This window comes from Antennarius striatus, chromosome 1 (genome assembly GCF_040054535.1).
Source record: "Antennarius striatus isolate MH-2024 chromosome 1, ASM4005453v1, whole genome shotgun sequence".
NCBI lineage: Eukaryota > Metazoa > Chordata > Actinopteri > Lophiiformes > Antennariidae > Antennarius > Antennarius striatus.
In genome coordinates, this window is record NC_090776.1 from 5,710,072 (window position 1) to 5,731,906 (window position 21,835).

At 44.8% G+C, this 21,835-nt stretch overlaps 1 protein-coding gene across 1 annotated transcript in view; it reads left to right on the forward strand.

The window, feature by feature from the left end:
- The window catches only part of si:ch211-186j3.6 (neural-cadherin), a 593,489-nt gene that overhangs the window by 177,420 nt on the left and 394,234 nt on the right, over positions 1 to 21,835 (forward strand). Inside the window, exon 7 of the mRNA XM_068311636.1 lies at positions 7,496 to 7,638. Coding sequence (XP_068167737.1) covers positions 7,496 to 7,638 — 143 coding nt within the window. The remainder of the gene's footprint in view (positions 1 to 7,495; positions 7,639 to 21,835) is intronic.

Sequence of the window (21,835 nt, forward strand, 5' to 3'; positions counted from 1 at the left end):
GAGAGGAACTATGGTATTGTATGAGGAAGTCTGGAGTGGCAGAAAAGTATGTTAGAGCAGTGCAGGACATGTATGGGGACTGTAAGACAGTGGTGAGGTGTGCTGTAGGTGTGACAGAGGAGTTCAAGGTGGAGGTGGGACTGCATCAGGGATCAGCTCTGAGCCCCTTCTTGTTCGCTATGGTGATGGACAGGCTGACAGACGAGGTTAGACAGGAATCTCCATGGACTATGATGTTTGCAGATGGCATTGTGATCTGCAGTGAGAGCAGGGAACAGGTGGAGGAGAAGCTTGAGAGGTGGAGGTTTGTCCTGGAAAGGAGAGGAATGAAGGTTAGCTGCAGTAAGACATAGTACATGTGTGTGAATGAGAGGGACCCAAGTGGAAGAGTGAGGTTACAGGGAGAAGAGATCAAGAAGGTGGAGGATTTTAAGTACTTAGGGTCAACAGTCCAGAACAATGGAGAGTGTGGAAAAGAGGTGAAGAAGCGTGTACAGGCAGGATGGAACGGGTGGAGGAAAGTGTCAGGTGTGATGTGTGATAGAAGAGTTTCAGCTACAATGAAAGGAAAGGTGTACAAAACTGTGGTGAGACCAGCGATGTTGTTTGGTCTAGAGACAGTGTCACTGAAGAAAAGACAGGAGACAGAGCTGAACTCTAGGGACGCCCTCCTCTGATAATGGTGGAGGTGGCGGAGAAGCAGATGAGGAGTGGAACATCCGGACAGCATCGGGAAGCCAAGCCCTCTCCCTCCTGCGCTCCCAGAGAAGGACATTAATAAGGGTAGCCAGAGCCACAAGGGAGTCAAGATCCACGAGAGGATCCCGCCAGTTTGTCCTTAGTACGGTCATTCAACCCGATAAAAAAGGTACAAAAAAGGAAGCAGGATACCAATCGCTCTCGGCCGCAATGGTATGGAAGTCTATAGAGTATGTCAACCACCAACATTCCCAATTGGGATAAGTTCAACAGTCCTCTGGTTGCCTCTCTGCCAGGAGTCACATGGTCGAAGAGCTTCACATCTCGGCAGAGAAGGACTGGACGGACGCATAGACAGGTGACTGCTGCTCCCACTTGGCGATCCCCCAGTCTCAGGCTCTCCCTGTGAGTAGGGAGAAGATGTTAGCCACACAGGGTTGCTGCTCGAAGATAAGGGAGCACTGAACCAGGAATGGATGACAGGTACCTGGGGCCCCGGAACAATGTTCTGGTGGCGGAATCCGTGCCTCGGACCCGATCGCTGACCGAGCAGAAGTCTTCCACAAGTCAGCTCAAATATGACCCCAAGTAGTTGTTATGGAATTGTGTATGACCCTGTCATTCTTATCAACTTTGACTGTCTCATTTTCACTTTTGATGCAACTGTCCAATTAGCACTGCTGATGTCAGCAGTCTTCCCACCCAGAAGGTCATATTTACACAGCAACACACATGTAAGTCATTTCTCTATGAATTTATTTTTCATTGATAAATTGAACACCATTGAACAACAGTTGAGCGCCGTAGGTGATGGCAGCCACTCCGTACGCTCCGCAACATAGTCTTTTATTTTGCATGTTTTTTGTACGTTTTTACTGCCTTTTCTACTTTTACTACATTTTAGCATGTATCACATGGATATGACAGCCGTACAACCGAGAGCCATCCCCCTCACTCATTTTAGAGAGGAGTTACTGGCTCTTAGGAACCCGAAACACGGACAGAGACATGACATACCGGCTGAACTGAAGAGACATTACCGTGGCTGCAAGGCTGGGGATAAGCTTAAGGCCAGGCAGGCAGACAACCGAAGGCGATTCAAACCATCGCTTCCATCTGTGATCATGGGCAACGTCAACTCACTGCCGAACAAGATCAACGAGCTGGCCGCTCTGGAGAGCCAGCGGATCTACCGTGAGTGCAGCATGTTCATACTAACGGAGACATGGCTGACCGACGCTATACCGGATGTTAAAGGGGAACTGCAAAGGTTTCACTGCAGTGAGAGCGGACAGAGACACCAAGGCATGTGGGAAAAGCAAAGATGGGGGACTCATCATCTACACCAACGAACCGCTGGTGTAACCCCGGCCATGTTTCAGTGAAGGCGGTTGTATGTTGCCCTAATCTGGAGCTGCTGGCCGTTAGCATATGGCCATACTATTTACCACGGGAGTTCAGTCATGTGATCTCCCTCTCTGTTTACATCCCTCCATCGGCCAATGTAGCCACTGCATGTGAGAAGATCATCAGTGTCGTTGCACGGCTGCAGACCAAACATCCTGAAGCCTTCATGATTATTTCTGTATACTTTAATCATGTCACTCTGGACACAGGCCTGGCTGCTTTTCACCAGGTTGTTAACTGCTACACAAGGAAGAACAGAACGATCGACCTACTGTACACCGATGTTAAAGAGGCATACAGAGTCACCGCACTGCCTCCACTGGGCAAGTCAGACCACAACCTGGTGTACGTTCAGACGCAGTACACCCCGCTGGTCCAAAGAAAGGCAGTCTTTACACGCACCATCAGGAGATGGACTCCTGAAGCAGAGAAGGCTCTCAGAGACTGCTACAACACCACGGACAGGGATGTACTGCTGGGTGGACATGGAGAGGACATCGATATGACCCACTGTCTGACGGACTATATCAACTTCTGTGTAGATGTGGTCACCCCCACCAAGACAGTTCAGTGCTATCCAAATAATAATCTGTGGATAACACAGGATGTCAAGGATGTTCTCAAAAGGAAGAAAAAGGCTTTCAGGACGAAGGATGAGGAGGAGATGAGAGAAGCACAGAGAGGTCAGACGCTGCATAAAGGAGGCCAAAGACTCTTACAGGAAGAAGGTGGAGCAGCTGAGCACCAACAGCATGAGGGACGTCTGGGAAGGTGTGAGAAACATCACTGGACACAAAGCAAGGACCAGAAGAGGTGGGAGGGGTGCAGAGAGCCAACGACCTGAACGACTTCTTCAGTAGGTTCAACCAGGCCCCCCGCACCACCCCCCTATCACCCTCATGACCTCAGCAGCAGCTCACCAGACTCACCCCTGTCCCATGGCCTCCCCCCCCCCTCCACAGCAGCAAAGTGGCCTGTCTCCACCCCCCCCAACCCCTGCCCCTCTCCCTCCCCCTAACCCCCCCCCCTCATTCAACTTCCCCCCCACAGCCTCCACACATCTGTAGGTACAAGGGAGCCCCTCACCATCCCTCTTCCCTCCAGTCCCTCCTTCTCCTCCAAACCTACTGACCCCCTCTCTGCAGCAGCGGATCAGTCCCCCTCAGCCCCCCTTCCCACGAGCACTTCTCCTCCCCCCATCCCACCACCTATTCTACCTCCCTCAAGCCCACCTAGACCTATCCTAGCTACCCCCTCTCCTCCCTCCCCCGCTCTCTCACCTGCAAGCCTTCCTCGCTTTGACAGACACCTTCCCTCCACCCCCCAGCTCCCTCCACCATCACAGCCTCCTCCCATCTTCACGGTGGACCAGATGGGGTGAGCCCCCATCTGCTCAAGACCTGCACCGCTGAACATGGGGAGCCGCTACAACGGGTCTTCAACCTGAGCCTGCGTCTCAGGTAGGTGCACACCCTGTGGAAGACATCGTGCATCGTTCCAGTTCCCAAAAAGAACCAGTCCAGCGAGCTGAACGACTTCCGACCGGTGGCGCTCACATCGCATCTTAACAAGATTCTGGAGCGGCTCTTCCTCAATCTCCTCAGGCCTCAGGTGAAACATGCTGAGGACTTTTTATAGTGTGCTTATCGGGAAAAAGTTGGCATGGAAGACGCCATCCTCCACATGCCATACAGAGCCCATTCGCATCTGGACAAGGAAAGCGGCACTGTGAGGATCCTTTTTCTGGATTTTTCAAATGCCTTCAACATCATCCAGCCCTGTATCCTACGGGAAAAACCACAAATGCGAGCGGACCCCGGCCTGGTTGCTTGGATGCAAGACTACCTCACAGACAGACCACAGTTCGTCAGGCTTAATGACAGCACGTCTGATACTGTGGTTAGCTGTATTGGGGCACCACAGGGGACTGTCTTGTCTCCTATTCTCCCTGTACACCCCCGGACCTCTGGTACAACTCAGAACTGTGTCACATCCAGAAGTACGCAGATGACACAGCTATTGTGGGATGTATCAGGGACAATGAGGAGGGGGAGTATAGATGTCTGGTGAAGGAGTATAGATGTCAACTTTGTTGACTGGTGTCACAGCCTGCAGCTCAACACCTCCAAAACTAAAGAGCTGGTCATTGACTTCAGGAGGGACAGACCCCAACCTAGACCAGTTCTGATAGGAAAGGAGGAGGTGGAGATTGTGCAGACCTATACATATCTTGGGCTGTGGCTAGACAACAAGCTAGACTCGACCAGCAACATGAGGCAGCCATACAAGAAAGCACAGATCAGGATGGAATTTCTGGGGAGGCTGAGGGCATTCAACATCTGCAGGAAGCTCCTGTGGATGTTCTATCAGTCTGTGGTCACCAGCATCCTGTCGTTTTCTGTGATGTGTTGGGAAGGGAGTGTGACAAGGTGGATCTCTCCAGGCTGGAGAAGCTGATCAGACGGGCCAGCTCGGTGGTCGGGATGAAGCTGGACCCTCTGGCAATGGTAGCAGAGAAGAGAACATTGGACAAACTGCTGGACATCATGGACAATGTCAGCCACCCTCTGCAGACCGTTACCAACAACCAGAAAAGCTTGGGAAGCCTAACCAGCCAGATGCTGCGCCTTCCAACATGCAGGACAAACAGACTGAAGAACTCCTTCATCCCCCAAGCCATTAAACTGCTCAACTCCTCTCTTGGGGGGTTGAAGAAGAAGAAAGTCCAAACGAGAGCTGAGGAATGACACAAACAATACAGCAAAAACAATACAAACACTAGACATTTCACTATACCCATACTTAACCAGGCCTGTTTATTTTTTATTTCTATGCCTATTTATGATTTTCTATTTATATATTCATGATGGGTTATTTATTACTCTTTCTATTTGGTGTTGTACTACTTTCTATTTGGTGTTGTACTACTTTCTATGTGCTGGTGCTTTCTGTGTTTTGTGTACTTACTGTGCTGTGTGCGACGGAGAAATTAATTTCCATGACGGAACCCCCTTAAGGGATAAATAAAGTTATACTCTACATGTGTGATCATATTAGTGGTCAAATGTGTGAAATCTCAGATTAGCCCTCTTTGCCGTTACCTAACAGCAATACATTTAGGTAGGTTACACATGTTAGCTAACAGTAACAAACAGTATTGTTGACTTACGCACACAGGCACACACAAAAAAGCATACACGCACACACAAACACACACTTTGTACCTAACCAAGCTAACCTAGCTGACCTTACTGTATTTTTTGCTGTTTATAGCCAACAAGACCGCTGGCTATATTATTTAGTTTTCTGTACATTTTAAATACTTTACTTTCTCATGTTTTTTTTAAATTATTTTCTTTATTATTATTTATCTGAAGTAACATGGCTGCTAGGAGGCCATCTAGGATGCCTTTAAACCAGTGCTCTGTAAATGATCCAGGACGGATGGGATGAAGAGCCCATCGCTTTTACAGTACATGCCGAGCAAGCCCGACAATTGCGGCATAAAGATCTTCTGGATTTGTGATGCACGCACCCCATATCGAATAAATGGGACTGTGTACCTAGGGGAAGATATCAAGAAGATTTTGGGGAAAACATTGCCCATCAGTTGTGCAGTGATTTCAGACATGTAGGTCGCAACATCACCACTGATAACTTCTTCACCAGCGTGCCTCTTGTAGAACATCTCCTGGAGGAGGGTCTGACTATTGTGGAAATCTTGCAACAGAAAAAGCCATCGATTCCTCCAGTCATGAAGGCTTCCAAGTTCAGAGAGGTTTGCAGCACAGTGGGTTCTCTCCGGCTTCCTCCCACTTCAAAAACATGCACTTCAGGTTAATTGGCCGGTCCCACATTGCCCGTAGGAGTGAGTGTGTGTGTGCGTGGTTGTCTGTCTTTGTGTGTGGCTCTGTGGTGCACTGGCATTGTGCCCGGAGTGTCCCCCGCCTCACGCTGTATGCCAGCTGGGATAGGCTCCAGCTCCCCGTGACCCGCTGCGGTGGATAAAGCGGAGGAAAATGAATGAATAACCCAGGTAATGCAAAAACGCATTGATTTTAATTGGGGTCATTGTTTACCCCACTTGTGAAGGTATTGGTAACTTGCGCATCCAAGTGTTACCTTCTAATAATAAGGCGTTGAACTAATATTATAACCTTATTTTCCATCACAGTATATTTAATTGTATGTTGCTGCTTTCACACTGCTTTTGAAGATGATGATAATCTTAAATAGCATTCTTGTCACGGTTCGGTATTTGTGTCATGTTGCTCTACTGTGCTGGAGTGTGGCAGGAGGTGGGGTCAGATTTGTGGGCAGAGCCTCATCTCCACACCTGTTCCACATCTTCACACCATGCCTCATCAGGCTGATTAGCTTGAGGCTTTTTAAGCCAGTTTCTTCATTGGTTCTGGTTAGATTGTCCTCTACCCTTGCCCATGCCTCGAGGTTTTGGGACTGCTCGAGTTTTCTTGCATTTCAATTCAATTACTCGTACTGTATCTATCTTTTTTGATCAACTGTGTGTTCGAGTTTCCTACTAATTTCCCTGAGGGGATTATTAAAGTACATAAAATAATAAAAAATATTTGTTTTCTAATCTTACATTTTTTGTACTGTTTTTGGTTCATTATAATTACGGTTTTAGTCTTATTTTATGATTGTTGTCTTTAGCCGTGACTCTGGTGTTTCCTCAGGAGGGTCTTCCAAATTGGGAGCGGTGCCGAATCTGCTGGGGCATGTGCTGTCCTTTGGGCCCCTTTGACCCGCCCGGCCGGGGGTTCCTCCCTTCTATGTAGGGATTAATCTGATTGTTGTAGTTACAGAGGGTTTGTGTGCTAGTACCTCCAATGACAGAGCCTGTGGCTCCTGCCTGTGTGGACGACCTCATTTCCATTTTCTTGATCATCAGTGCCATGCCATGTCTATGAATTGTGTGTTTGTGTGTGTCTAGTATATAGGGGGTGAAGGACGGGCTTAGTTTTGACAGTGGTGTTATTTTTCTAATCGTGTTATTAATTCTGTAAAGCACTTTGTGTTGTATGTTGTATGAAAAGGGCTCTATAAATAAAATTGATTTAATTTGAAAAGAGGAGACACTCTGAACAATATTTTTATGTGACCATTGCCGAATGTCACCATGTGAAGATCTGTGTTTCTCTATAAATCAAACATGCATTAGAAAGAACTGATCTGAGTAATGGATGAAACTTGAATGTCATAGATAGATAGATAGATACTTTATTAATCCCGGAGGAAATTGCATATATCCACTGCTCAGGCATTACATAACAAATAAATATCATGTAAAATATCAATAAAAATCATGATGTATGTTATTCCGTTGGAACAACAGTTGTTGATTGTGTGCATGTGTCTGTTTCATTAGCTATCGGACCTTCGTCTCAGAGGATGCAGGGCCCAACACATTGGTAGCCACAGTGCTAGCAAAGGACCCTGATGGGGATGGGATCACTTATAGGATCACCACAGGAAACGAGGAGGGAAACTTCATCATTGACAGCACAAAAGGTCAGGCATGTTGGCATGTTGGGTTATTCAGTAAACTATCCATTTCTCTCATTGTCCGTATCTGCATGTTAATTGTACCTGAGGTGGTACATTTTAATTTCTTATGTTGATTCCTCTTTCCTCCAGAATCAGAATATTTTATTTATCCCCAGGAGGAAACTGATTTGTTACAGCTGTTCTTCTCCCGAGCCTACAACAGACAAATTCAGAATAAGAAGAGACAATTTTGGGTTAAGAATAAAAAGCTAAAGGAATTAGGGATGCATAAAATAATATGAACATACACACATATATACAGATTTTAGTATCTGCTTCATTCCTCCTCCTCACTACATAGTTGCCAAAGTAGCACATGGTACAATTTGATGGCCACTGGCAGGAAAGATTTCCTAAAATGTTCAGTAACAATAGGAAGCAAAAGGTAATCCTGTTACTAAACAAACTCCTCTAACCCACAACACACGACTGAACACGACCAGGTTCAATGACCCTTTTTTCTTGAAATTTACAGCTGTACAAGAGAGCGCTGCTAGGCGGAAAGAGATCCTACTGGACGCAGTGTTTAACTGGAGTAACGGGTCTCCAGGAAGAAACATAGAGGGAAACTTGCCAGTGTCAGGAGCTAGCTGCGAGAACAAGCACAACGTCCACCTTTACAAGTATCCTACTGGCTAAGGTCCAATCAATGGACAGTAAGTTAGATGACATGAGGATCTGAGTCCGCATCCACGGAGACATGAAGGACTTCAAAATCCTTTGTTTCACGTCAAAGGTGCCGGACCACTTGGTTCGCACAGCAGAAATATTCTCCATTTTCTGCATGGACACAAAAGAGGAAGCCCGTAAATCTAAGGGTGGTAGAGTGTGCTTCCTGACCAACAATAACTAATGTGACCCAAGAAATGTTTCTGACCTTGAACATCTGGCAATCCTCTGTCGCACCTTTGTATCTCCCACTAGAGTTCTGTGTGGTCGTCATTTTTGACGCTTACTGTATATCCCACCCCAGGCAAACATTAGTGCTGCTCTCACCACACTGCAGACTACACATGTTCAAGACTCTTAGACTCCTTTGCCTATCAGTTTGAGTATGGATGACACAGTCAACTATGCCCTCCACTACACCCTCTCACACCTGGGCATTGGCAAACGGAATTACATGTGGCTGCTGTTCATCGACTACAGCATTCAAAATTTTAGTTCCTCCCTAGCTGGTCACCAAGCTCAGGGATCTATGGCTGAGTCCCTTGCTCTGCTCCTGGGTTCAGAGCTTCCTTACCAGCAGACCGGTGCTGAACGTCGGACACACCTCCAAGAACTGGAGACTCAACATTGGTCACCCCCAAGGATGCATACTAAGCCCTCTGCTCTACGACCTTTATGCCCATGACTACACAGCAATACACCAATCAAACATCATTGTGAAATTTGTGGATGATGAAGTACTGGCAGGTTTGATCAACAATGAAATTGCCTATCTAGAAGAGGTAGGCCTACTGTCCTCATGGTGTACAGGCAATAATTTAGACCTGAATGTCGCCAAGACCAAGGAGGTGGTTGTTGACTCCAGATATTAATCTACACTGAGGGTTTACTGCACTACAGTGGAGAGGATTGACAGCTACAAATACATCTGGGATAAGATCTCTGAGGACCTCAATTAGTCCACACATATTACAGCTCTCGTGAACAAGTCAAGACAGCGATTCGATCCCCTGAAGTGGCTGTGAAAATTTAAGTTCTCCTTCAGCTTGTATTTAATGAATGAATTAGTGTTTGTGTAGCCTGCCTATTTGTGTGTCGGCTATCATCATATTGTCAGTGTCATAGTGAATACACACAAATATACATCGCACACTTTCATCTTATTTACAATTGCTTCTGAGTATGAGTAAAGTGCTATTTTGATACATAATTCATTGATGACTGAGGGGGGAAATTACCTTTCATTACAGTTGTACTGCTCCAAAACAAAACTATAGAGAATATCAGAATAAGGAGAATTTAAAAACGAGGAGTTAAAAATGAATCATAATAAAGAATAGATAATAAAATAAAAATGTATACACAGTACAGTTTTAAGTATCCTAGCTTCCATTCATCCTCCTCCTCACTGACACATAGGAATCTCAGACTGAGTTAATATAGGGACGGCGCCCAACAGTCAACAGTTCAATATACTTCATGAATACAAGAAAAACCTCCATGGTTTGTCTTACATCTCCGGTACCATCCCATGTTTCACCAAAGCATATCAGACTGCATTAGCTTAGCTCCCCGGTCGTGTTTAATTTTCAATTTAATGTATTGTTCTGATCCCCTTATGGAAATTATTAATCCAACTTTTCTATGGAATCATTGATGTGTCCAAAATTGGTGTAGAGGCTCCCACTATTGAAGGGATTCTGTTATACCGGTCTTTGGTGTGATAACAACTCTTGTCCATCTTTATTGCTTGTAGTTCACCAACTCCTCTGCACTCCTGATCATTGTTGTTTTAATCTGCTCTAGAGCAAGCCTCTTTGTATTGATGACGATCCTGCAGTTATTTGTGTAGGTGATGTCGATCAGTCCATTCTTATTTGGTTGTTGAGCTATTTTAGCGATATCACCATTCTTTTTAGTGAGATTATTATATATATATATATTAGTACAGTGGTTAAGTCAACTGACTTGAATGCAGGAGGTTGTGGGTTCGAATCCCGATCGGGACAAACACTATCCAGTCAACATACACAAATGCAGAAAGGGGCGTGGTCTGGAATGCAGGAGGGCGTGGTTTCGAACCCCAGACATGGCGGACACTATCCAGTGAGGGTCCTTAGGCAGGACCCTTAATGCTATACGAGCCTACCTCAAAAACATGAGTGAACACAATAACGACAGAGTCATACCGGCTCGGACGTCACCAGGGTTAACAAGGTCCGCGTCAGATGCTAGGGAACCAGGGCAATCTGATGACAAATGGACTACTGGAACAAGACACACATGGACAAGGGCAGAGAATACGGAGTTGTTGGAATGCTACTACACAAGTAATCCCAGAGAGAGGGGATATATGGGGCGGATTTGGGACCAATGGATGCTTCGAAACCCACACAGCTGTTAGCCCAGTGTTCCAACATCCGTAACCGAAAACTGCTGTCACAACTAGAGATCGATGAAATACTACAACAATGCTACGGCAAGGGAGAGCCAGGACGCCAGGTCAGCGGGGGGATATAACCCCCCCCCCCCACAATCCATGATTGGGTACCAAGCCCCAAGAGACATACACAGCCTCAATACAAGAGCTCTAACCTGCGAAGGGAGATCGTGACCCAAATGGAAACGTGGAGCCTCCAACAAATACCGAAGCTAAGTTGTCAAGCACCTTCAGAAGATCTGCTAGAAGATGTGAATGCTGCAATAAGAACCATCCCGACAGGGAACATAACTGAGACCAACAAGCTGATCCACAGTACAGCAGCAGTAATCCTCAAGATGCTGGGATATAAGATCAACACAGGGCATAACAAACAATACCCTCCATGGAAGAGATGGTTAGAGGCCAAGATAAAGGCGACACGGAGAGAAGTCAGCCAGCTAGCCGAGCTACAGAAGGGGAACATGGTGAATAAAGGGGCACCCAGGAAATACAGCAAGCTCTCCATACCTGAAGCACTCGAAACTGCCAAACAGAGACTAACGGCTCTGGCTACCCGACTGAAGCGATACACCAAGGAGATTGAGGCCAGGAGAATAAACAAGACCTTCTCCTCTCAACCAGCAAAGGTGTACTCTCAGTGGCAGGGAAATAGCATCCGGCCAGACCCACCAAGAGCTGAGGTGGAGAAATACTGGTGTAGAAGCATCACACAACACTGATGCCCAGTGGCTAGTGGACCTGAGGACTGACCACAGCTGCCTCCCGAAACAAGAACCAGTAACCATCTCAATGGCAGACATCCAAGAAAGAGTGTCAAAGATGAAGAGTTGGTCAGCACCAGGCCCGGATATGATCCATACATACTGGCTAAAGAAGCAGACAGCACTCCACGAGCGTCTAGCAGCACAGATGAACCAGCTGCTAAGGGATGGGACACACCCAGAATGGTTGACTGAAGGCAGGACAGTCCGGATCATGAAAGATCCACAGAAGGTACCCATCCAACTACCGGCCAATAACCTGTCTCAGTACAACATGGAAGCTCTTGTCAGGCATCATGGCAGCTAAGATGAGTAGGCACATGGATCAATATATGAGCGGGGCACAGAAAAGAGTTGGTAGTAACACCAGGGGAGCCAAGCACCAGCTACTGGTGGACAGAGCAGTACACAGAGACTGTAAGAATAGGCAGAACAACTTGTGCACCGCCTGGATTGACTACCAGAAAGCCTACGACTCAATGCCACACACGTGGATACTGGAATGTCTGGAACTGTAGAAGATCAACAGGACACTAAGAGCCTTCATCAAGAACTCAATGGGGAAGTGGAAGACAACTCTGGAGACTAACTCCAATCCATTTGCCCAAGTTAACATCAAGTGCGGCATATACCAAGGGGATGCACTATCACCATTGCTGTTCTGCATAAGCCTGAACCCCCTCAGTCACATCATCACAAAGAGTTGCTACGGATACCGATTCCGAAGCGGGACAACAATCAGCCACCTCCTCTAAATGGATGACATCAAGCTGTATGCCAGGAATGAACGAGAAATTGACTCACTGATCCACACCACCAGGATCTACAGCGAAGACATAGGGATGTCATTCGGATTAGACAAATGTGGCCGGATGGTATCAAGAAGAGGCAAGATGATCAGAACTTAAGGGGCCAACCTACCAGGGGGCAGGATAGAACACATCAAGGACAGCTACAAATACCTTGGAATCCCACAGGCTAATGGCAACCATGAGGAGGCCGCATGGAAGTCATCCACAGCCAAATACCTCCAGAGAGTAAGGCAAGTCCTTCAACATGTATGTACATGTAATCAACATGTATGCACTGCCTGGCATCAGATTCCCTGCTGGGATCATAAGCTGGCCAAAGGAGGAGATAGAAGCCACAGACATCAAGACAAGAAAGCTCCTCACCATGCATGGAGGGTTTCACCCCAAGTCCAGCATCCTGAGGCTGTACACTAAGCGGAAAGAGGGAGGCCGAGGACTAGTGAGCATCAGGGCCACTGTCCAGGATGAGACATCAAAAATCCAAGAGTACATCAGGAAGATGGCCCCAACAGATGAACTGCTCAGTGAATGCCTTAGACAGCAGAAACCTGAGGAGGAAGAGGAGGAGGAGGAGACAACATGGAGGGACAAGCCCCTACACGGCATGTACCACCGTCAGATAGAGGAAGTGGCTGATATCAAGAAGACCTACCAATGGCTGAATAAAGCTGGACTGACAGACAGCACAGAGGCACTGATCATTGCAGCACAGGAACAGGCCCTAAGTACAAGGGCAATAGAGGCCAATATCTACCACAGTAAATCTGACCCAAGGTGCAGGCTATGTAAAGAAGCCCCAGAGTCAGTCCAGCATGTGGTAGCAGGGTGTAAGATGCTCGCCAGCTCAGCATACATGGAAAGGCACAACCAAGTAGCTGTGATAGTGTACAGGAACATCTGTACCCGGTATGGACTAGAAGTACCCAAATCCCAATGGGACATACCACCGAAGGTGGTTGGGAACGGCAAGGCTAAGATCCTGTGGGACTTCAGCTTCCAGACCGACAAACAGCTACTGGCTAACAAACCGGACATAGTGGTGCTGGACAAAGAGCAGAAGAGAGCAGTGGTGATAGATGTGGCGATTCCAGCTGATGCCAACATCAGGAAGAAGGAACACGATTGAGAAATATCAAGGGTTGAAAGAACAGCTGGAACAGATGTGGAAGGTTAAGGTTAATGTGGTCCCTGTGGTAGTAGGAGCACTTGGGGCAGTGACCCCAAACTGGAAGAGTGGCTCCAGCAGATTCCTGGAACAACATCTGAAGCCTCAATCCAGAAGAGCGCAGTCCTAGGAACAGCTAAGATACTGCGCAGAACCCTCAGACTCCCAGGCCTCTGGTAGAGGACCCGAGCTTGAGGATGACACACAGATACCACCCCACAAGGGTGAGAGGGACATTTTTTCTTTTTTTTATTTGTGTGTGTGTGTGTGTGTGTGTATGTGTGTGTGTGTGCGCGCGTGTGTGTGTGTGTGTGTGTGTGTGTGTGTGTGTGTGTGTGTGTATAAGTGCTGTCAGGCGATTAAGAAAATAAATCTAAGTAATTACAGGATTTGTAATTAATTAATCTAATTAATCACATTTTAATCTCATACCTGCTGAAGGCCCCCAAATAAAGAATTTGAATTGTAGGACATTACAAAATTTCAGTGCATTAGAATACACCAAGAAGAGAAGATTTGAAATCCACATTTTTATTGGTAAAGTGTGCTTTATAAATGAAATTCACAAGAAAAAAATGCCAAGCACATCAGCAAACCAATTGGGCCAGGTGCATTTCTCAAAAATGCAATATAAATACAGTTAAATAAAATAAAATTCAGAAATAAAATAAGGCCGAGTCTAAAATAGGCACGTAAGCAGACTCTCAATCAAAATTAATACTAAAGCTGACTCAATACAACAATTCAAAATGAATAGTATCACATGCCTCTAAATAAGGCAACAGCAGTAGAAAGATGCCAACACGCTTTTCTTTTAAGAGGGAAAGCTTACATTCAACTCTGTGTCCTTGACATGTTTTGCATTTAAATGATACGTTAGGCTGGAACTGCTTCGGTGATATAAAAATTATCTTTTTCAAAAGGTACAGATAATAATAATAATAATAATAATACAAATAATGGATTAGATTTATATAGCGCTTTCTCAAAGACGCTTTACATCGGAATCATTATTCATTCACTCCTCATTCATACTTGGTGATGGTAAGCTACATGTGTAGCCACAGCTGCCCTGGGGCCAAATTTGAAATGCTTGTGCATTGACTTGCCGCAAACTCTTAATTAATTGCGTTAATTTTTTATAGCTCGTTAATTTGCAGCGTAATTAGCTAATCTATTTAACGCGTTAAAGTGACTGCCCTAATATATATATATATATATATATATATATATATATATATATATATATATATATATATATATAAACAAAGAATCAAGGCTAAACTCAGGCAAAAACAAAGGAAAACTGCACGAAAGGCTATGCCCTCTTATGGGCCCTGGCAGCTATCACACACGGACGCACTAGGGCTGTCGCCCGCTCGACCATACTGGCATAACCAAGTGCCTGGCATCCAGCTCCCTTTTATAGGTGAGAGGAGCCTACCAACTACTGATCCAATTACCCAACAGCTCATCTACAAGCTCACGTTTAAACTACATATAATGAAAAGACCCACAATAAATAGGTTACTCTCAAACACTACTTTGGGCATGACTTCATATCAATATGGCATGCACATTGTATAGAAATCAGTTTAGCATTGTTACATGTCAAAACCCCCTCCTCCTCTACAGTACTTGGCACATTCCGGCGGGAACTCCTCTATATGAGCTAGATGGTATAGGCCTGCTCTGTTTGCCCTCCCACCAGAAGTGCCAGTACTACAAAGGAGACAAACAAACCAATAAACGGAATGTTTTACCCCTCTTTCAAGTCTACACATCATTTTGTGAATTTCTAACTTTGCACTAGTGATGGCCAAATGAAGCTTTTGTGAAGCTCTGAATCATTTGAGCCAACTGGTTCAAAAATGGGTTCATTACTCGAAGCTTCAGTTATAGTGACCTCTCCTGGCGAAGTTCAAACCCTGAACTGCAAGTTAGTTTGACAAGAAGCTTTCAACTACACACATGAACAATCATCTCCTTTTTGCTTGGACTTAAAGTATATTTCATTTTAAATTTTGATATACCCTAGACTAAATATTATATTCTATGCACTTATAATAATTGACAAATGTGTGGAGTGTTGTTGAGGAGCGAATGCAGGGAAAATCTGGTATTGGTTTGGTGTGCTTGTGCAACTATGGAAGGGCTGATAATTTGGGATGAGGGTGATCAAAGATTTTTATTGAGATACATTATTTTTTCAACAGTATTTGGGTTAAGTCTGTTTCTTTTCTTGGTGACAATTTCTCCACATTTGGAGAAGACTCGTTCACATGGAACAGATGCATACATTTTTTTGCCAGTTTAAACAAATTTGGGTAAACATTCTTGTGGTTCTTCCATTAATCCACTGGGTCTTCTGACTTGGCCAGTGGTGGTTCGGTAAAGTACCGCTGCACCTCCACAGTTGCGTCTGCAGTAGCATTCCTTGCCCTCCTTGAATCCGACGTATCTCGGTCCAGTGTTTCCCAAAGGTTCCTATCTCAAAGACAAACACGACAACAATCATCAGCATTTTAACTTTTTGGAAAAAAAATCAGTCACAAATGAGGTCACTTTTCCCTCAAGTCTCCATTCCTCCATCAGAGATGTTGTGGCTGCACTGATGTTAGCTGCAGTATGTGCTTTAGGGAACGGCACCACTCCCAGGAGCACTGTTGCCAGCTTCATCGGGTCCTCCATGTAGTGGCAGGTCACTGCAAGACAGGCCTCCATGTTTCCCAAAGATGTCCACATATCAGCAGTGAGACTCACAGCCTCTACCCTCACCATTACAGCCTTGGCCTTGGTCTTCTCCTCATATTTCTGAAGCACCATGCTCTTGAGAGTTCACCTGGATGGAAGAACGTATGAGGGATCAAGCAATCCCACGAACTCCTTGAAGCCACAGTCATCCACGATGGAAAAAGGCTGCGAGTCTTTCACCACCAGATTTACCAGAGCTTCATCCAGCTCTCGCTTCCGGTTGACTAGGACAAATAGACAGAAATAAAAAGTAAATGATTAAAATAATACCAGAAGATTAATGTGAAACTACACTTAAATTAAGCTGGCCTACGACTCATGAAACACAGCCAGACCACATTGTGTTAGTGTGTCTAATAATATAATAATATAAACAACCTTGATTTGGGGTCCCCTGATTTCCAGCAGCTCCATGTTTGGCAGTGAAGTGTCTAATCATGGAGGAAGTATCCCCATGATACTTCAGTTCAGCAGAACACACCAACCAGACCTGGACAGAAAATGATTTGTAAATAATAATACAGTTTGACTCTATAAAGTTGTCACATAAACAGCATAAGTTATTATCATTAATCAATATACCCGGATGGTAGACCATAGCTATAGCTAGTTACTGTTAGACATGTAACTTCCTTCATTACAGATGTGACATTACACCTACCTTACCAGCAGAGATCAGAATGAAGTGTTCCCACATTTCAGAACAACCTGTCTCCCTGACTGGCTCCATAATGATCCAACGATCCAAAAAAGCAACGCAACGCAATAACAACAGCAATAACAACTCTCCGACAAAAACCCACAAACTGCATTTTCCAGAGCGTATATAAAGGAGTTTTGGTGCTAACATTCAAAACTGTCACAAGTTAGAAGGCGTGTCAGTGAATGACATCCTTTGACCGCGAACCAGTCAGGTGGTTCCCTCGGGAAACGAAGCAGTTGCTGCTTTGGACGTCATTGTCACGTGACTATCTTCCGCCCCAAAGCGAGCTCCGAAGCAGTGGTTCTATTGAATTGTAGTTCTAGGGTTTGAAACGTGTACCGAAGCTTCAGTGTTGAACTGCCATCACTACTTTGCACCATTGATCTTGAATGCATTCCAACCTTAGCATGATACTGTGTGGACATGTTATACTGTATATTGAAATGTTTGTTTCATTACACACAGCCAAACACCATGCACCCAAACCGACCGGTAGTGTTAATTAGAATTGGGCCCAATTGTATAGTGTGTGTGTGCGCGTACATTGTCCTTAATCAGTCATATATAGGGCACGGTCTGCCCCGTGACAGCCATCTAGTGGCTTTTATAAATCACATATCACCTTATTTTCTTTAAATGTAAAAATCTATTTAAATCTTTTACTTTTAAACATTTCCGTGTAATCATCTCTGTGAAATTACACAACACAACGGCTGACTGTTCTTCAAGTGTCCCTGGTGTTTTCAGCAAGCTCTTTTGATTCATTCTTAAAACTTGGCCATCTCCAGTCCTGACAGTGTAAGATCTAGTACCCACTTCCTTCAGAACAGTGGCTTTCTTGTTTGATTTCTGTCTGTTTTGCAGACACGTCTGTTTCTGTCTCATGATGTTATGCTTCTTCTGGTTTGCAGTGTGAGGAAGTGTGGTTCATAGTCTGCGTCTCATCAGTAGCTCAATTTGAGATATTCCAAGTTTTAGTGGTAATGCTCAGTAACTCAGTAGAGCTAAATATGGATCAGAACCACTCTCTTGTGCTTTCCTGAACAAATTCTATGTGCACACCTTTTCCTGCTTTGCAATTGGATTGGGCATGCAGGGGGCTTGATGAGACATGCTGGAAAGCAAATTCTTCAGCAAGGTGCTGGAATTCCTTACAGTTGTAACATGGCCCATTGTGTGACTTTAAAATTTGACAAATTCCATGTCTCGCAAAGATTTCAGATGTGTAATCACACAAGTAGTTGTCATGCTGGAAAGCAATGCAATCTCTGGAAAGTTAGAAAAATAGTCTACGACCAGTAGATAATTCTTTACATTCAGGTGGAACAAGTCAGTTCCCACTTTCTGCATAGTAGCTAGGTCTGTAGTTACCATGAGCTCTTTCTGCTGCTTGGCATGATATTTCAGACAAGTTTCACAGCTTGAAACCGTCTTATCAATGTCTGTGTGGATTCCTGGCCAATAAACTGATGTTCTGGCTCTTCGTTTACATTTCTCCATTCAAATATGCCCCTTGTGTAGTCTTGTCAACATCTGTTTTCTCAGTGACTGAGGAATGACAATTCTGTTCTTTCTGAGTAGAATTCCATTTATCGCTGTTACGACCCAGCTAGAGGACTGGGGAAATAACATAACTATGATATAAAAAAGAGGGAACATAAAACATTTATTCAAATTCTCACAAGAAGTACAAAGGTTTAACTAATGATCTCGGCCAATGGGTGCATTTCAAAGATCAAAACTTCATTAACAAAAATACTCAAACATGAAATACTAGCAAGCTCTTAACCAAGGGTCGGACACAAATTCAATACACACGTAAGGTTACAAGTTCGCAATTTGTCAGAGTCAAAGGCGTGCTTCCACAGTCAGACAGGCTCCCTGACTAACTGGCTTGCAGAGCTTTTAAAGTGTCCCTGCCAGGTGACGTGGCAGGGCTTGGGCCAGGCAGGAATACAGCACACCAATCAGGAGATGTCATGATGACGGGGCGTAGTCAGTAGTCCCAGAGACACCACACCTGGCACTGACGGAGGGCGGAGCATCTGGGAGCAGAGCTGGGTAGGGCCAGCAGCTCAGAGGCAGGGCCGCAGAGGGACACGAACACGGGACCTCTCGCACTTGTTGGGTTAATTGACCTCTCGCTTGTGTGTTTAATTGAGATTGTTGATTGTGTGCAGCTGTCATGTCACAGTTCGATTTAGACACTTTCTTAGCTTCCCCCTCGCTAACAGTAATAAATATTTGTAGAAAAGATGATTTGTTAAAAATAGCCAGTCATTTCAGTCTCTCGGTGCCGAAACCAATTTTGAAAAGGGACCTCAAGGCTTGAGGTCAACTTACGGGTAAGTTGGTGGAAGTGGGACTGATTGAGGCTCCAATGCCGACAGTGTCAGCCAAGGTTGAAGAAGTCCCCCTGGTGGAGAGGCTGGTAGTCTACCACGTAAGGGTGACTCTTCAAAGGATGGAGATGATGATGGAGCCTCAGACGAGGGCTCCCATTGCCTTTCCCTCAGCAGTTCCGGGTCCAAGGACGCAGCCCGTTTGAAGCTGCGCATCGCTCGCCTGAAAATGGAAGCCCAGGTGAAGGCTGAAACCCGACAGGCTGAGCTGCAGTATCAGCTTGAGGTACAGAGAATGGAGATGGAGAAAGCTGTATGGCTGCGTGAGCTGGAGATTGAGGCTCTGAGGTTGACTCAGAAGCCCAGTGTGTCTGCTGGTTCTGAGACCAGAACCCACCCTTCCACCACTTCCCTACCAGCGGCCTTTGACATCGGTAAGAACATTGTTTTGGTTCCTACATTTCAAGAGACTGAAGTGGACTCCTATTTTGGTGCATTTGAGCGAATAGCTAAAGCTTTACAGTGGCCACCTGATGTGTGGGCCCTTTTACTACAATGTAAAATTCAGGGGAAAGCTCAGGAGGCTGTCGCAGCTCTTCCGGTTGAGGATAGTTTAATTTATGACTCTGTTAAAGCTGCTATCCTTCGCGCATATGAACTGGTACCTGAGGCCTACAGACAAAAATTCAGAAATCATAAAAAGGCCTCATCCCAGACTCATGTAGAGTTTGCCAGGGAGAAAAATATTATTTTTGATAAGTGGTGTACTGCTTGTAAGGCCAACGACTTTGACTCTTTGAAAGAGCTAATTTTGATGGAGGATTTTAAAAAGTGTCTTCCAGAATGCGTTGTGGTGTATATAAATGAACAAAAAGTGTCTAGCTTGTCCTCTGCCGCTGTGTTGGCGGATGAGTTTGTATTAACTCACAAAACAGTTTTGTGTGATACTCAGCTCGGTTCCGATGTTATAAAATGGTTGACATTCAACTCGAGGCCAGTTTTCTATTTTTCATAACCCTCTGTAGTACTGGATTCTTTTTTGTTTCTGCTAAAATCTGCTTAGATTTCCTGTCTGACACAGGTAGAGTGCTGCAATCAAGTTCACATATAGTTTAACATCAGTGTTTGTAGAGCTCAGTGGTGTGTCACTATGTGTTTTCGCCCTGGACAGAGTATCAGCCATCACAATGGGCCTGTTTCATGAAGGCAGGGTTAACATACCCTGAGGTAAACCTGTGGTTCTGTGTTGCTTTACCCTGAACTTGTAAAACCAGGGATTTCGGTTTCACAAACGCATTTCGGGGTTAGTTTTTCTAACCCAGAGTAAGTTGACCCACAGTTTAACAAGCGCGACAACTCGAAAAAAAGCCATCATCAATGGAGCTCTGATTCAAAGATTCAACATGACGACGGCAAGACGTGCACCGCAACACATTACATCAGTTGGAGTACAGATTTTAATTTATGCAGATAAAGACTTTGAGGACATTTTCAGAAAGAAAGAACAGCCTTGCAGCTGCAAAGAAGAGCGAGATGTCATGGGAGTGAATTGCTGCTCAAGTTGATGCGTAAGTTTAAACGTAGTTCGTTGCACTCACGGTAAAAATACGTAGGTAAATGGCTTCAACAATAGTTTATTAATTTATTTTGTTGAGGTGCGATCCAGTGGAGGGAGAAGCACATGTCAGCAGCTGAGAATGAAGTATAAAAACATTGTTCACACAGGTCAGACTTCTGCATCATCTCATTAGGGATCCTCCTCATCCTCATTATGTTTGATATTGTACAGTAAATATTAAGTGGACATTTGACTGTTCAGTTGTTTTATCGCCAACATAATGCTCTTTTCACGCACATAAATGTGCTCTTACCTATATCAGGTTCTATTCAATAAGGGAATATATTAAACGTTCTATTGTTGAGTAAAACAGTAAATCAGCATATGCACAATACAAAAACAGTTGAGAAGGATATCCTTACCATTGTGTATACCTATATTATATAAGAACTGAAATCAAAGAGTTGACATGTAGCTTGTTTGCAGTGTTTCCCTGATACAGTAATAGCCAAAACTGCTTTAGTTCTTGCATCAGTGGCTGCGGCATTGTACTGCTTATAACCGCTTTAAGGTATTCCAAGTTTTATTGTCTGTTTTAGTCACATGATACACACAGGAGTTAAAAATTGATGAAAAAGAAAATAACAAGAAATTGAAGAAAACCAGGGTGGTCTAATGTTTTATGTTACTGATTGTTCTCTTCCCATTGCGTTACATTCTGGTGGAATACAGAGTGACATTTATCCTCTACTGAAGTATTAACAAATTCTGATCCTTTTTTAAAAGAGCATGAATGGACAGTAGCAGAAGGGTCCCAACTCCACAGACTATCACTGTGAAATAGACGCTCAGTAACCACCAGCTGTTCATTCTCTGAAATTCATATGCAACTATGTTTTAATGTCCTCCTCATGTATTCCCATCTATCTGCTGAAGAGGTTTATAGAATTCACT